The following is a 14,508-nucleotide window of genomic DNA, read 5'->3' as shown; positions in this document are numbered from 1 at the left end:
ATATCTTTTTTACAAATATAAATTTTATCCATTATTTATATTGGTATATAAAGTTGGAAAACGAAAATAAAATGGACTAGTCATCTTGGAACTAATTTTTTATCATAAATATTGGATAAAAAAATAAAGATTGTTGTTTATTTAAAAATTTTAGAATAACCAACTTAATGATTATTTATTAATATTATCTTCTATATCTAATTTTGGTGATTCTCTAAATGGGTGAAGTACCAATTTGAACTTGTGTAAGTTTTGCTCAAAAAAATTAATCATTAATTAATTAGAGAAACTATTTTTTTTCTTCTTTTCTCTTCCTTTTGTTTTCCTCCTAAAGATTCAATAAAATCAAAAGAAAATTATTCTCTTTCTAACTTTCTTCTCTTCTCTTCTCTTCTCTTCTATTCTCTCCAGGGTGTAACTTTTAGCCTATTCTTCTCCCAGCCAATTTCCTCCTTGCTAATATAACTGGATCTTATACATCAAGCAGATTAGATTCACAAAAAGCTGCTTCAAATCCAAGATTCAATCTTTCCAGCCAAAAAGTACCTCAAGAAATCTGTGGCATTTCTCTGCTGAATGCAAAATTTGGATGCAGAAAGTTCACTATATAGCAACAATAACCAATAGATACGAGGTAACAAATATAAATTTTAATACAACATGCTTAAATTCTAATGGAAAACCTACAAACCTCAAATAAATCAGCTCTCATTTTATAAAGTATCAAAATGCCTCTCAAGTACAAGGGATCTTGAAATGTGAGCAGCAGCAAAATCTCCAAATATTCAGGAAGGCATAAACACTGGGTCAGCAATCAGATCGAAATTCCTTGTGGCCATCAAAGTGCCATATGTTGATGAATACACCAGCATATGATATTGTAGCTAAGTAAAGCAGCTCAACGCTCGCGAAGGTGATTTATCACTATGTTGGTGGAAAAAACCTGTTTAGATTGAATGGAAGCGTATAAAATTCTTCATTACGGTTGTCCCCTCGGAACGTTCTGAACTTCACCCACCACGGCATGCCCCTATCCTTTTTAGATTTCTCCACTTCCAAGGTGTTGTCAAGAAATACACCAACGATCAATGCAACGGTCGGAGAAGACATGAAAATTGTATTTAAGAAGCCGTTAAACTGCAACAGGAAACAACGAAAGATATCATCAGATCAGAAATTTTTGAATGAAGTATAGATACGTTCTGAAGATGACAATGTGTTGAATTTCGAATTCACCCAAGCAATCCACTTTGTGGACAGATGAGCTTGAACAATCAATACATCTCGAATTATGAGGCATCAAATTAACTAAACAACATGGATAAAAACGAGTATATCTGCTCCTAAAATCTAGTCTGTGAATTTCTTTTATCATCTCGAACCGAGCTTCTGAGAGGAATGAGAGCTGGGGTAGAAAAAGGTAATTACCAATTTTTTGACCATGTTACAATCAGAAATATTTAAGATTCAAGTCCATAGCTACTTAAATAAGCAACAGGGTCCAAGTACATTCTACAATACAAACTAGCAACATACAGAACTAAATCGAATCACAAGCAATTATAACTTCGTGATATTTGTAATTAATTTTGAAAATACTGCACATAGTTCATAAGAACAAATGAAGTAACAAATCACAGCCAAGAAGCAGAATAGCTTTTGCATATTAAATGGTTACTAATATAAAACAAGATCAGGCCTGAATAAATATCAACAGAAAACAACAAAAAGAAAATCAGAAGTTAAAGTACAGTATAACCTAACTGGCTGTCATATTGTGCATTAAAGTATGAAACATCTAAAATTGTTGCTCTATCCTAATATAGAGATTAGGTTAAATAAAAATAATGAAGTGGAAATTTGGCAACTCCCCTGGATGGGCCATGGGAGTAGAAGTACTGACTAGTGCTTCAGAAATGTGGAATCTAAAAGTATGAGCTACTCTATATTCTTGGAAATTAAACAATGATCTAAAAGTAAACTTACCCATCCTGCATGGGTATGAACTGGACCATGAGCAGAAGTTACCATAGTGTCACTGAAATACTGTGGAACTGATATTCCAAGGAAAAGCGAAAGCCCAGTGATCATGAGATTTCTCATAGAATTCATATTAGTGAACTGAAGGAATGATATCCCAACAGATGCTGCAAGAAATTGCATGAAAGAAGTTAGAAATAAAGAGCACAAGATACATGCTGATCAATATGAAGTACATACCGACAAGGCCAAAGAGTACACAGTACAAAGCGGCAAATATTGGGAATGGAATTGATGCAAAAACAGCCCCAAACTTTCCTGAAACAATATATAAATATTAAGAAGCCGCATTTAACAAGCCAAGTTAAAACATAAGAATTGTCTGACTAGAAAGAAAGTTGAGCACCTAAGGTAGAAAAGAATATCATGAAAGCAGCTGATATTTGCACAACTCTTCGGCTACCAACTCGAGTTAGTCCAAGAAGACCCACATTCTCCCTTCAATTTCACACAAATCACCATCAATCTCATTTACACCACCTTAAACTAAAACAAGATAACAAGAACCTAGAGTGTAAAATATTATTTATAAAACAGCTTTATACTGGAGAGCCATATAATTTAAAATTATGGAATGGGGTTCCAAGAGATTGGGGGTCTGGGAGACATACTGCTATCTGTATCATATATATTTTACATGGATAGATAGCAGAGTAATTGAAGTTAAAGAATTCTTACACAGAAACTGTAGAACCTGTCCCTGTTCCAAATAGACCATCCAGCAGTATTCCTATTCCCTGTATAAATAGAAGGATTATGAAAACATTGGATACAAGTAACTACAATTATTTGACCGGGAAAAGAGGATTCACAAATAGTAAGTGATGGAAACCATCTTGCAAATGCCATGCCTATGGCATGGCCCATGTCAACTGACACTCGGCATGACACAACCTCTCAGCTGCAAGGCATGGCAAATGCTTTGGATGCCTCCTATAGGCAAATCCCACAGGATGCATGGGTTTGCCTCTTGGAGCCGATCCAATGCTGATTGCCTACTTAGTTGCAAATTGCCTCCTACATGTGATACACAATGACTGAGCAGACCTCTCCCATAACATTTTTCTATCATCTAAACACCTTTTGCCGAGGGCATAGACCATCCTTCTCCATATGTACTTTGTCTACTAGATATTGGCAGTTGGCACAACAATGTAATATGGAGCTTCCAACTACTTTCTAGATTTATCAAGGAAATCATTATACCATTTTGTTACTTGGATTTTCATCTTTTATTATTCATATACATATGAGACCTGGGACGAGTAGGATTGATGATGGGTTCTCCCTTCCAATATTCAATTGGCTAGATTTTAACAATCAAATTCTAGAGAACTTCTAGGCCGGCAACCAATAGGAAATCAATCCTTTCACAACCATTTCCGACATTGTGCTATACAGAACAGGCAGATAAGATAAAAAGCTCTGGATGTTGGCAATGATTGTTCCAATGTTGTCCATGCAATTCACATGCAACTTAAGCACGACTTCTTTTGTGCATGCCAGATAGAGCATCAACAAAAATAGATACTCTATAACTATAAACTAATTCGAAGAACATATATGACTCTTCAGAAACATAACATGATCACCTAAGGAACACAATTAATCAACTTACCTGCCAACCAATGCCTCGGCTCAGAACATAAGCAGGAGGAGGAGTGGCAATAGCGAGGCGTGATGCTGCTTTGTATGCCCCAGTTGACTGCAGAATAAAGGTCAATAGAATGAGTGTAACAAGAATTCCAGGAGGAATTTTTTTAAAAAAAATATATCATTATTGATTACCTCTATAAGAGATACCAGAACAGCAGCCATCATAGCAACTGAATGACCAGCATCAAATGTCGGTGCTCCCCATTGTAAAGGATATGGAAACTTGAACCTAGGAAGTATCAGTTGGTAATAAGAATAAACAGTGTCAACAATAAAATCAACAAATTGTTTAAAACAGGTCTAGCATGAATAGATACGTAACCAAGGAGCAGAAGAAATAAGGTTTGCTCTGTCAGTACGGCAGCTATCCTGAGTTCTCGCTGGCCTATGGTTGTATGCACCACCTGCTGTTAGAATAAGAGAATATATCCAAATAACTGTGACACAGATGAGAACCGGAAAACGTTCAAAGATCGGAATCTCTCTGAATGGCCTGTAATGCTTCAAATACTGCATAGTAAAGGCCCCAAAAGAGAAGGTTAATGATGTACTCAATGAATGAAAACAGCAAGTAAATATTGTTACTTGCTGAAGTAATAATAGTACCTGTGATAGTCCAATAAGCAGCAACAGCATTGGAATACCAATTTCCACACAGTTCCCTACCTAATAACAAATATTTCAAGATGGATTGTTTGTTTTACGTAACCGCTGCAACATGTATCACATAGACTGGAACTCTTTACACTACTGACATACCGCAGGGAAACCTCTTTCAAAGAGGCCCAAACCGACCAGCCCAATGACAGGTGCCATACCGAGCGGACTGAAGAATCTGTTATAGTTGATATCATTAGCTAAAAGAAACAGAAACATAAGTGGTACTTTCAGCCTTGATTGGTTTAAGGCTAGGCCACAAACTCAATTAATTAGTCTTATTTTTTAGTCTTAATTTTTTGGAGAGTAAACTTGATTAGATATGAAAAAAATAAAAAAATGTTTAATTACTGAACCAGTTTAGGAGTCCCTAGATAAGTTCAGAAAAGTCCCTAAACTCAAAGCAAACAAGGCCTTCAAGAAGAAAAAAATACCTAGAAAAAATTCCCCAGAGCTGGCTATATCCAAGTATTATTTGTAAACTTGATGCTATTATAAGTGCTCCTTGAATAGCACGCATTGTTTGTAGGAATCTCTGCAGATGGAAGAAACATTTCAATAGAATATCTTAAATAGGCAACCAGCACCCTTAAAATCAACAATAGAAAATGTTGTCAATGTTAAGAAAGTAAAATTAGTCATGTGACCTAAATCAGTAATTAAAAGAATAACCAGAAAAACTCACTTCGTGTTCATCAGGAATCCGTTGAAGTGATGAGTCACGTATAATGTAAAGGATTGGTATAACATAAGCAAAAGAACCACCCACAACAGTGGGAAGCCTTGTTCCAAACAATGCTTGCAAAAGCGTGTTTATACCAGATACAAATAATAAAGTTTGTATCACACGGATCTTCTCACCCTGCATACAATTGTTACAACAGGTTAACAGCGGATATAAGCAGAACGGAGACAATTAAAGATGCTAAACAGTAAGATGAAGTAAGTGTCCACAACTAGGAGTAATGTACTTACATCATTCCCACCCATCAGAGGAACAAGCATTGAAGGAATCATAACAGTGGTACCAAGCATCAAGATGTAGTTTTGAAACGCCAATAAGATGGTTTCGGCTGTAAAAGGATGTTTGAGAAAATAAAGGATCTATTGCTTTAATAGAAGATCGCAACAACAGGCCAAAAGAAACAACAAGAAACTGTAAACAGAAGGCAGTTAGATCTCTTTGGAAGTTAAAGTCAAGACAAAAAATTCTCAACACTCTTGCTTTTATTTGAATCTTGGCATCTAACGAGGTCAAAAAGGACAATACATAATATCTGTCACCATTATTCGACTTCATCAAATTCTTTGCCCAAGCCTCTAAAAGTAGCCCTCGCCTAGCACCCATCAAAAATGATAAAGTGTGATTTATGAGCAATCGATATCAAACATTTCAGTATCTGTTTCGAATTCATGGCCAAGCTTCAAGAACTCAATGTGAAAGAGCTACAAAGCTTTCTAAAAACAGTATGTACTATGTAGATGAAAGTACACAAAAGTCAAATCAATGTAACATAATAGAGAAAGTAAAAAAAAGTTTATGTTTTGAATTATCAATGATCAACCATCTGTCGCGAAAGGTAAATGTAAATTTATACAGTAGATCAGCCAAAACCAGATAACCCAAGTCTACACGCATCATATCTCAGCAGAATGCCAAAAATATGTCATTTTCCATGTAACTTCTGACCCACCAAAGCAGAGGAAAAGGATAAAATACAAAGGTGAGACAAACCACAAGCTTTCCCTCCACAAGCACAAGAATTTCAAATAAAAATTAAACACCCTGCCACCAGGAACACTAACAAAACATATAACCCGTCCCAAGAAACCAAAAAACAGTTACCATCCCATAAAGAACACACATCCACATCACCCCATTAACCAGCAATAATACAAGAAGAAAATAGAGCAAAATATTCAACATGGGTCTTCGACTCTTCCTTCTCCCTAGGAGAACAAAAAAAAAACCACACCTTTACACTAAAACCCAACAGAAAAACGAAAAAAAAAAAAAGCAAGAAAAAAATCCAAAAACTAGAACAAGAATTCGCATGTAGAGAGAGAAACTGTTACCCCATGGAGGGTTGGAGTCTATGCAGTACTCCAAGTCCTGGAGCTGCTCCATTGGAGGGTGGCTTATGTCTGCCATTACCCAACACCACCGCCACCGCCACCACCTTCACCTCCACTACCAGACAAAGAAGAGAGACACAAAAAAAGGAAAATAAAGGAAAAAAAAAGAAAACAAACCCAATAAAAGAAATAGAGAGACAAAGAGAGCGAAAGAGAAAGAGGGAGGACGAAAGCAAAGATTGTAGAGAGAGAAAGAGATTGAAGAAGCGAAGAGAAGAGAGGAGAAGAGGAAGGAACGAGGTAAAAAAAAAAGGGAAGCAAAAGCAACCTCCCTGAAGCACCCTCCCCTCTATGGGAAGTGGGAACACCCCCCTCGTCCCACTTTTTAGACTTTCTTTTTTTTTTATTTCTTTTTCGCTCTGTTTGAAAATTTTGGAATTTTAACGGGCAGGACCAAACTGCCACTCGTTGTCCCGTAAATTGCGAAACTGCCACCCGGACCCATCGCCTCTTAACTCTACTATTCCTCCTCAGTCCTCAGTCTCTCTCTCTCTCTCTCTCTCTCTCTCTCTCTCTCTCTCTCTCTCTCTGTGCGATGCGAAAGAGCAGGGAGAGAGAGGAGTTAAGAGGGTTGTAATTGTAAAAATGGAGGAGTGGGGTGGAGCATTTAAACGTGGATTGTTCGAGTTAGTTGTCAGAGAGACATCTGTGAGGAACCAAACACACACACTTCTCCCAGTTTGCAAATATGAAAGCCAAGTATTTTTTTTATTTTTTTACTGCAGTAACTTTGAAGTACAAAGCATGGTGAAGTTGAACGGTGCTTAAATTCAAATCATGGTCATGATGAGAAGAATTTAAAAAAGAAAAAAAAAATTAGTAGTTTGGTTGATAGAATCAATTTGGAATGGATTACTGTAACAGAAACTAACAATATTTTTTAGGGGTAATTGAGTCTTTTTGATATTATTTGCTTTGAGTTTACAGATTTTCTAAATTGGTTCAGTAACCAAACATTTTTTTTTATTTTTTTTATATCTAATCAAGTTTAATCTTTAAAAAAATTAAAACTAAAAAATAAGACAAACTAAGTAAGTTTAGGAACTTTCTCAAACTAAATAACTCTTTGTCAGCCGTTTATGTTTAAAATATATAGGATAGAGTTAAAATAAGTATAATTAATATTAGTATAATGATAACCTTTTGTAAATTTAAATAAAAGAGAAAACATTGGGATTTTAGTTTTGATCGATCTTATTAAAGATTTCTTTATATTTGATTTCTAAGTGATTGATAAGAGTAATCCAATACTTACTTACTTGAGATTTTAAAATTTTATACAGAGGAGGCAGAGGAGAGGAAAGACAGATGTAATTAAAAAAAATGAATGCTAAGAGACTAGAAGCCCCCAAAATTTTTAAGAAGGAAGCTTCATTTTTCCTTCCTTTTATGATCAAACTAAGGTCTTATTGGTTAACTTAGCTAGTTAATACCGCAAATAGGGCTTCTGGTTGCTCTAAAAAATTCACAAAAGCAGTTGTTATTTGCTCATTTTGTCTTTACCAGTGTAACAGTCCAGCAATGGATAAATTTGAGTTTCGTCTATATATCATAGTGTCCCACGAGTCTAACTTAGCTATAACATAGTTTAAACCCGTAGATGCTCTTAGACAGGGCATGACATACCATGCTCCTAATTCTTTCCAAAAAGAAAAAATCAATTTGCAAATTGATAAACAATTCTGAATATAGTACATAAAAAAGATTGTGATTATACACTACGCCATATAATTAATTATAAACTTGTCACATAGGATATCATATAAAATTGTCAATTATTTTCCTTCGAGAATAATTGGTAGAAATTACATTGTTATTTCTGGTCTCTTAAACTAGTTCAATTGGAATTTCAAATAGGAAGAATAGATTTGAATTGGAAAAGATAGAGAGGCAAATAAGGAAGCAAGGGCAACCAACAAAGATGAAGAAAAATTAATTATTATGAACCCTTCCTTTCAGAATCTAACAAATAAGGAAACAAATAGAACTTAATAAAGAACCAAGATCTCCTAGAGAAATATAATAAGAACAATATCGCATAAAAAATCTAGCCTTTTGTATATATTTCCAACCATGTAGACAATTTGATATTCCTCGCAATTATTACTTAATCTTAATTCAACTTCTTTATCTTTTAATGATATTTAAAAATACAGCAACTTTACTTCGATAACATTCACTTCACTAAAATAAGTCGTCTTTTTTCCATTTGGCTCCTTGCTTATGCGTTTATTGTGTTTTACGCCTTATTTTTGTACTGTTTGTTGTAATTTAACCCCTATATTTTGCATTAAATCATCCAAAACGCCCGAGCAGATATAATAAAAATAAATACACCCTAAATAGGGTGTTTTAGGTTATTTAATTAAAACGTAAGGGAAATAGGAAAAAGAACTTATACCACAAATGGGATTATGGAAAAGAGTAGGGGTTAATTTGCGAAACATTTGGAACATGGAGGGTAATGTAGTCAATATAATGACTGGATAGTAGTTAGGACGCAGGGCTCACTTTCGGCAACTCGCGCACTTCCATCCAAGCATCACCGTGAAGTTTTCCCTCCCCTTCCACTCTCCTCCTCCTACTCTTCCTCTCACGAAACGAACAATTTTGATGGGATAGTGAGTTGGAAGCATCTAATGCCCTCACACTTTCCCCTCCTTTAGTTGCCTTTCTCTCCCTTCCTCTCTCTAAGTTTGCTTCTCTTTTTAGTCCATCAAGGATACAATTAATATTAGGATAATCTACTTCTTTCCAAGAAAAAGTTATAGAAAGCTTTGCCACCTCACATTTTGTTTGTACAACAAATTGGAGTTTTTTTTTATTATTTTAAGTATGTTCCTAATTTTTTTTAATATATCTAATTTATTTTAAAACTTAAATACTAGATTATATGCGTTTAAAATCACTGACCCATTCAGCAACTTTTAAATTTAAATACTCAAAAAACAAAACATTTTTATATAAATTATTTTTAGTTCAACGACTTCTAAATATAAGTTTTCAAACACATTCGATATCGAATGTTGTCTTTTTATTTAATTTTAACTTTGCCTTCTATATTTACATGTATAACTTTATGATCAGAAAAATGACCATGGTTATGAATTGGACTAAGGTAATTTTATTTGTAAAAATGATAGTAGCAGTTTGATAGTGAATTTAATGGAGATGGTGATGTTTATTGGATCAGAGCAAAAATGATAGTAGTGATGATAATAGCGTAGGATAGATATGTGATTTAAAAAGAAAGAAAGGGGAGAAGATTGGCTCTAAAGAAGAAGGAGGATCATTGTATGAGAAGAAAGGGAAAAGAGCTAGTCTTTGAGAGAGGAGGGAGGAAGGAGAAGATAACATGTCCTATTGGAGTAGGGGGATCGACGGTCGAGAATGAAGAAAATGGGCTTGACAATATTGGCTTTGGATTGAAGGAGAAGGTTGAGGGAGATGAGGTAGAAGACGATAGACATGTCAAATTCTTCTCTCATCCTAAAATGGTCATCTTTCACATATTTAGAATAATTCAAATTAACTCTAACGCAACGATCTCGGCGTCGAGAGTTCGAACCCTATTGGACTGACTGCACTTAGGCTCGGGCATTCTAATGACGATTGGCAGCTGTTCGAATACCATAACTCAAGAGCATTCAGCATATTTTGACTTTTGAACATTAGGCTGCCGCCATCTGAACACCAAACCTAAGAGCATTTATTCTTTGATGAAGCCGTGGCATTCGAACGTCGGGTGGCACTCTTTCAAATATCAAAATCTAAGAGCACTTATTCTCCGATAGCCCTGTAGCATTTGAACGTCGGGTTTCGATCGTTCAAATACTGTAGCCTAAAACTACAACTATTGAAAAAAAAAATCTAATAATAATCTAGTTCAACCAAGCAGACCTAGTGTCTCCTATAAGATGATCCTATGGAGCCCGAAGCACTTCAACCACCGGAATAAGTGATTAGATATTTTTAGGACTATATAGAGTACATTATTAGCGATTGATACATTCAACATTTTTATCACATCGCTCCATGAGTTAGTAATTTTTATTAGATAAAATTATTATATCCAGGAGTGATTTTTAAAAACGTAATACTTTTGAAATTCATTTGCCGAGTGTAATATTTGATAAGAGAGCAGCAGCATGTGGATAAAGAATACTATGAAACATAAGAACAGTCTTTTAAAGTGTAGTAAGTACCAGCGCTGTTAAAGATATAATAGTAAATAATAGAAGTAGTCGTTAATGCAATTAAATTATATCATGAAAATTTACTATTTGCAGGATCCTTTTCTGACACATTCATCCACTAGACTCTGGAGTTCAGGTTCCGAGCAGACTCTGGTACTTTCAGGTAACAATATTCATCTTTTACTCTCTTTTTTTTTTTCACATTCCATAGAAAAATAAAACTTATTATGTAGAGAAATTTCTTTAAATTATACAAGATATTTTGAATGTAAATCAATATTATTTACTTTCTTTTTTTACCCTATCCATTTTTAATTTACTTCTGCAGCTTTACCTAAATATTTTTTCTTTGAAAATATCAAAATTAACTTTTGCACAACTTTTAAGGATATCGTCTTGCATTAAATGCTTGGAGATCTGGTAATCTTTTTTTCTATTATTATTTACTTGTGTCCAAAAGAATTCCACTGGAGCTTCGAATTAGTCTATATACTTATAACTAAAGTGGTAGTGATGATGACCGGAGAATTGCATGACTCTTGTTGCATATAGAATTGTTGCTTGTATCTTAGTCTTCGTCTCAACAAGCTCTAGCAGCCCATAAAGATTATTTAAAATAGTTTCCATTACTAGGTTGGGATAGGATCTGTCTCCTCGAAGGTTGTTGCTTTCTATCATCGCTGATGTCCTTTTGTGATGCCTATCGTCATGGCTCTAATTGTAGATATTTGATTTGAGGAATGGTAGTTGCAATATTAGTTGATATGGACCGATCCCGGAATATATTTGTGGTAATAATGGTGAATAGATTGGTAATGGTGAGTGTGCGATTGGCAGGAGAAGGGAGCCACCGACCCAACGAGTCTAAAGGATATGATAGTCAAAGAGGAAGGAGGAAGCATCGGCAGGCTTGAGAGAATGTGAAGGAGAAATCGAGAATGTGAGATAAAGGGGATAGGAGGAGATAAGGATAAAGATAGAGGCAAACTAATAATGCTTCCTTGATTGATATTCTAGATTAGGCTACTCTCCGCATATATAAATGCTAATCTTAAACAAAATAAACTTTTAAAATAACCTAAGCTAGACTGGGTTCAATTTGGGAGTTCGAACGGTTTGTTAATATTCAAACGCATCGAATAAGATTTCTCTCAAACTACAACATTATAAGGTTGTTCGAACTGACCTAAACATGAAACTAGGAATTCCTCCAAAAGCTGGTTAAACACATCAAATTCAATATCCTTGTGAGGTGCCTTAATCATGCATGGATCACATCAAAATGACACAAGCTTAACATATTAAGTAAACCTAATAGTACAAATCTTATTTTTCAAAAGACTTGAAATTATTCACACTATATAGCGATTAAAGTAATCCAATGCTCCTATTTACATAATTTAAGTATTGAACTATATATCTATTATCTCTTGATTTTAAAAAAAACTATATATGTAAGTAATTATCTCTATTATTTAAAAAAAACTTTGTTTCATATTTGATTAGTATATATATATATATATATATATATCTCTCTCCTTTTGCAACTATTTCACCATTCATGCCTGGTATGATTGGAAGTATGAGATGGGTAATTAAATAGCCATGTCATAAGTTGAAAAGTGCTGTTCCTCGGAGACTGTGCACATATAATCATCTTCTTTTGAACAACACTATCAACCATCATTTTGACTCAAGTGGGGACCAAAGCTTCATGCCACAAAACTTTATGGCCCACAAAATAGAACATATAATTTTGGGATAATTACACCTAGCCCTGTCTTTTACCCACTATTTTATTAAAAATACTATTTTACTACATTTTAAAATAAATAAAAAATTGAAAAATTAAAAATAGGAAAGTTTATGTAAAGATAAGTTATAATACAAGAGTCTAGAGTTAATTAGCCCAATAACATTATTTGAATAAAAAAACTATCCACCCATTCTTCCATTATATAACCATCACTCCTTACTATGTCTTCCTGATCATTGATTAGCATCATTGTGTATTAATTAATTTGTTTCAAGGTGTTGTTTTTAATAGGATAAAGGAGATGTTTAGGCCTCCATTAGCAATAAGCATCCCCCTTTTGGCCCTATCCATCCAAGTAACTACTTTTTCTTAATTTCTTTCAAATTAGTTTTACCGAAATATACTATCTCCTAAATTTATCACTAAATAAATATATCTAATCGATCAATATTATATATATATATATATATAAATCTCTTTAACTTAATCTTTTTAACTGTTAAGGTAAAAAAATACCTAATAATAAAAAAAACTAAATTGATCAGTATTTTTATTAATGACTACAGTGAATTAGACTACTATTTCACATTTCGATAAAAAAATAATATAAAATGGTCAAAATCTCCATGCATTTTACCCCATTATCTTTCGTAGAATTACCCAACCAAGAATGGCAAAAGCAACGGGATAAGTACTCTCACAAAAAGGTACATGTGGTGGTCCCAAAAATGTGGCCAAAAGACCATCCAATACCAATAGTGGTTAAATGATACACACCCTGCAAGAATTTTTATAGTTTACACCCCTAACTTCTACTCTCATTGCCATCAACACCCTATCTAGTATCTACCACACACACCGGCGTTCATCAGTATATAGTAAAATGGTAATAAGAGACAAAAGGCAGGGTGTAAATTAATAAAACTCCTCTTGGTTTTATTTTGATCCCTCTAACAAGGACACACAGATTGACTGTTGGTAGAAGAGACAATAACAATAAGAACGATAATAATAATAATAATAATAATAATAATATATGGTTTAAAAGGTAGTACAAGTTTGGGTTGGTGAGTGGAATTAATGTCATTGGTTTTGTGATGGGCCCTGGCCCCCTAAGATATGTTCCTCTTGAAGCACTCAGTCCCAGAAGACAACTGGAAGAATTCAATTGTCTCTCTCCTTCCCATTAGATGAGGACCAACTTGTACTAGTACCTGGGGGTGATTTCACTCGCTTTGGTAACATGATCCTGTACATAGATTATGTTAGGCATTGGAATTTAGTTCGAGATGTGGGTCCCATTTTTACGAGGAATTTGTTTTAATTTTAAATAATTTTTTTGAAAGAAAAATCTTTGTTAGTCGACACAATTTCATCTGTTCTGTAAGATATTTCACTAGCCAGTGCATGTACCTCTCTTACGTGGTCCACCGTTTCATGATCTATTTATTTAGAATTCTTCCGTCCAAGATGCATCGTATCTAGTGAGGAGGTCAATGAATGAGAGGGAGAAAGGATAGTAATTCTTAGTACATAAATATTCAACATCTGGAGACGATAACTTTATTCGTTAAACGTATTTGTTCCATTTTTTGATTTAATATGAATACGGATAAGTTAGACAAATTGGTCATTATTAACTCCGGTCTATTTATAATCCGAACAATCCCTGCAATCTTTTGAATATAAACGCAAATCCCTGAGTTTATACCAGATTGTTATATCGGATCAAAAATCTATAATCTATAATTATTCTTAAGAAAACAAATAGATTTCTTTTTTACATTAAAATTACTCTACATTGTTGATCAAAGGTAGCAAGGATCAACTCTTTTTTTTTTCTAAGAGATTCAAAGGAATCAGAGACCCCCAAAAAAGATGTCATAGTTGCTCCCAAGAGTTCTCCCATATACAATTATAGCCTAAAATTACATTATTCAAGGTGTCATTAGGTGTGTAATCGATTAGAATAATTATGAGATGGAGAGCCAAACTATCGAAGATTGATAAGATGCGAGATCATCACTTTGGCGAATAGCTCGACCAACATTAATTATTAGGATACAA

The 14,508-nt window shown here is 34.3% G+C and overlaps 1 protein-coding gene across 1 annotated transcript; it reads right to left on the bottom strand.

Moving 5' to 3' along the window:
- Positions 1–584: 584 nt before the first annotated feature.
- On the bottom strand, positions 585–6,804 carry LOC140795701 (nucleobase-ascorbate transporter 1). The gene is made up of 14 exons (XM_073148425.1): positions 6,430–6,804; positions 5,329–5,426; positions 5,039–5,215; positions 4,788–4,888; positions 4,456–4,531; positions 4,303–4,362; positions 4,019–4,206; positions 3,829–3,925; positions 3,659–3,745; positions 2,719–2,777; positions 2,387–2,478; positions 2,221–2,298; positions 1,987–2,147; positions 585–1,137 (listed from the first exon to the last, which is right to left on the bottom strand). Exons 1-14 carry the CDS (start codon positions 6,503–6,505, stop codon positions 925–927), a joined length of 1,563 nt encoding a protein of 520 aa, XP_073004526.1. The 5' UTR covers positions 6,506–6,804; the 3' UTR covers positions 585–924.
- Positions 6,805–14,508: the final 7,704 nt, after the last annotated feature.

Source organism: Typha latifolia, chromosome 9 (assembly GCF_019914945.1).
Source record: "Typha latifolia isolate L0001 chromosome 9, TyphaL0001v2, whole genome shotgun sequence".
Lineage (NCBI taxonomy): Eukaryota > Viridiplantae > Streptophyta > Magnoliopsida > Poales > Typhaceae > Typha > Typha latifolia.
Note: the sequence above shows the minus strand (reverse complement) of the source record. Positions and strands in the feature narration are given on the sequence as shown.

Coding starts and splice junctions, on each gene's coding strand:
- LOC140795701 (XM_073148425.1), bottom strand. CDS start 6,505: ATGGCAGACATAAGCCACCCTCCAATGGAGCAGCTCCAGGACTTGGAG. Junction 5,216..5,328: donor CTCTGATGGGTGGGAATGAT/GTAAGTACATTA, acceptor AATTGTATGCAG/GGTGAGAAGATCCGTGTGAT. Junction 2,299..2,386: donor GATATTCTTTTCTACCTTAG/GTGCTCAACTTT, acceptor ATATTGTTTCAG/GAAAGTTTGGGGCTGTTTTT.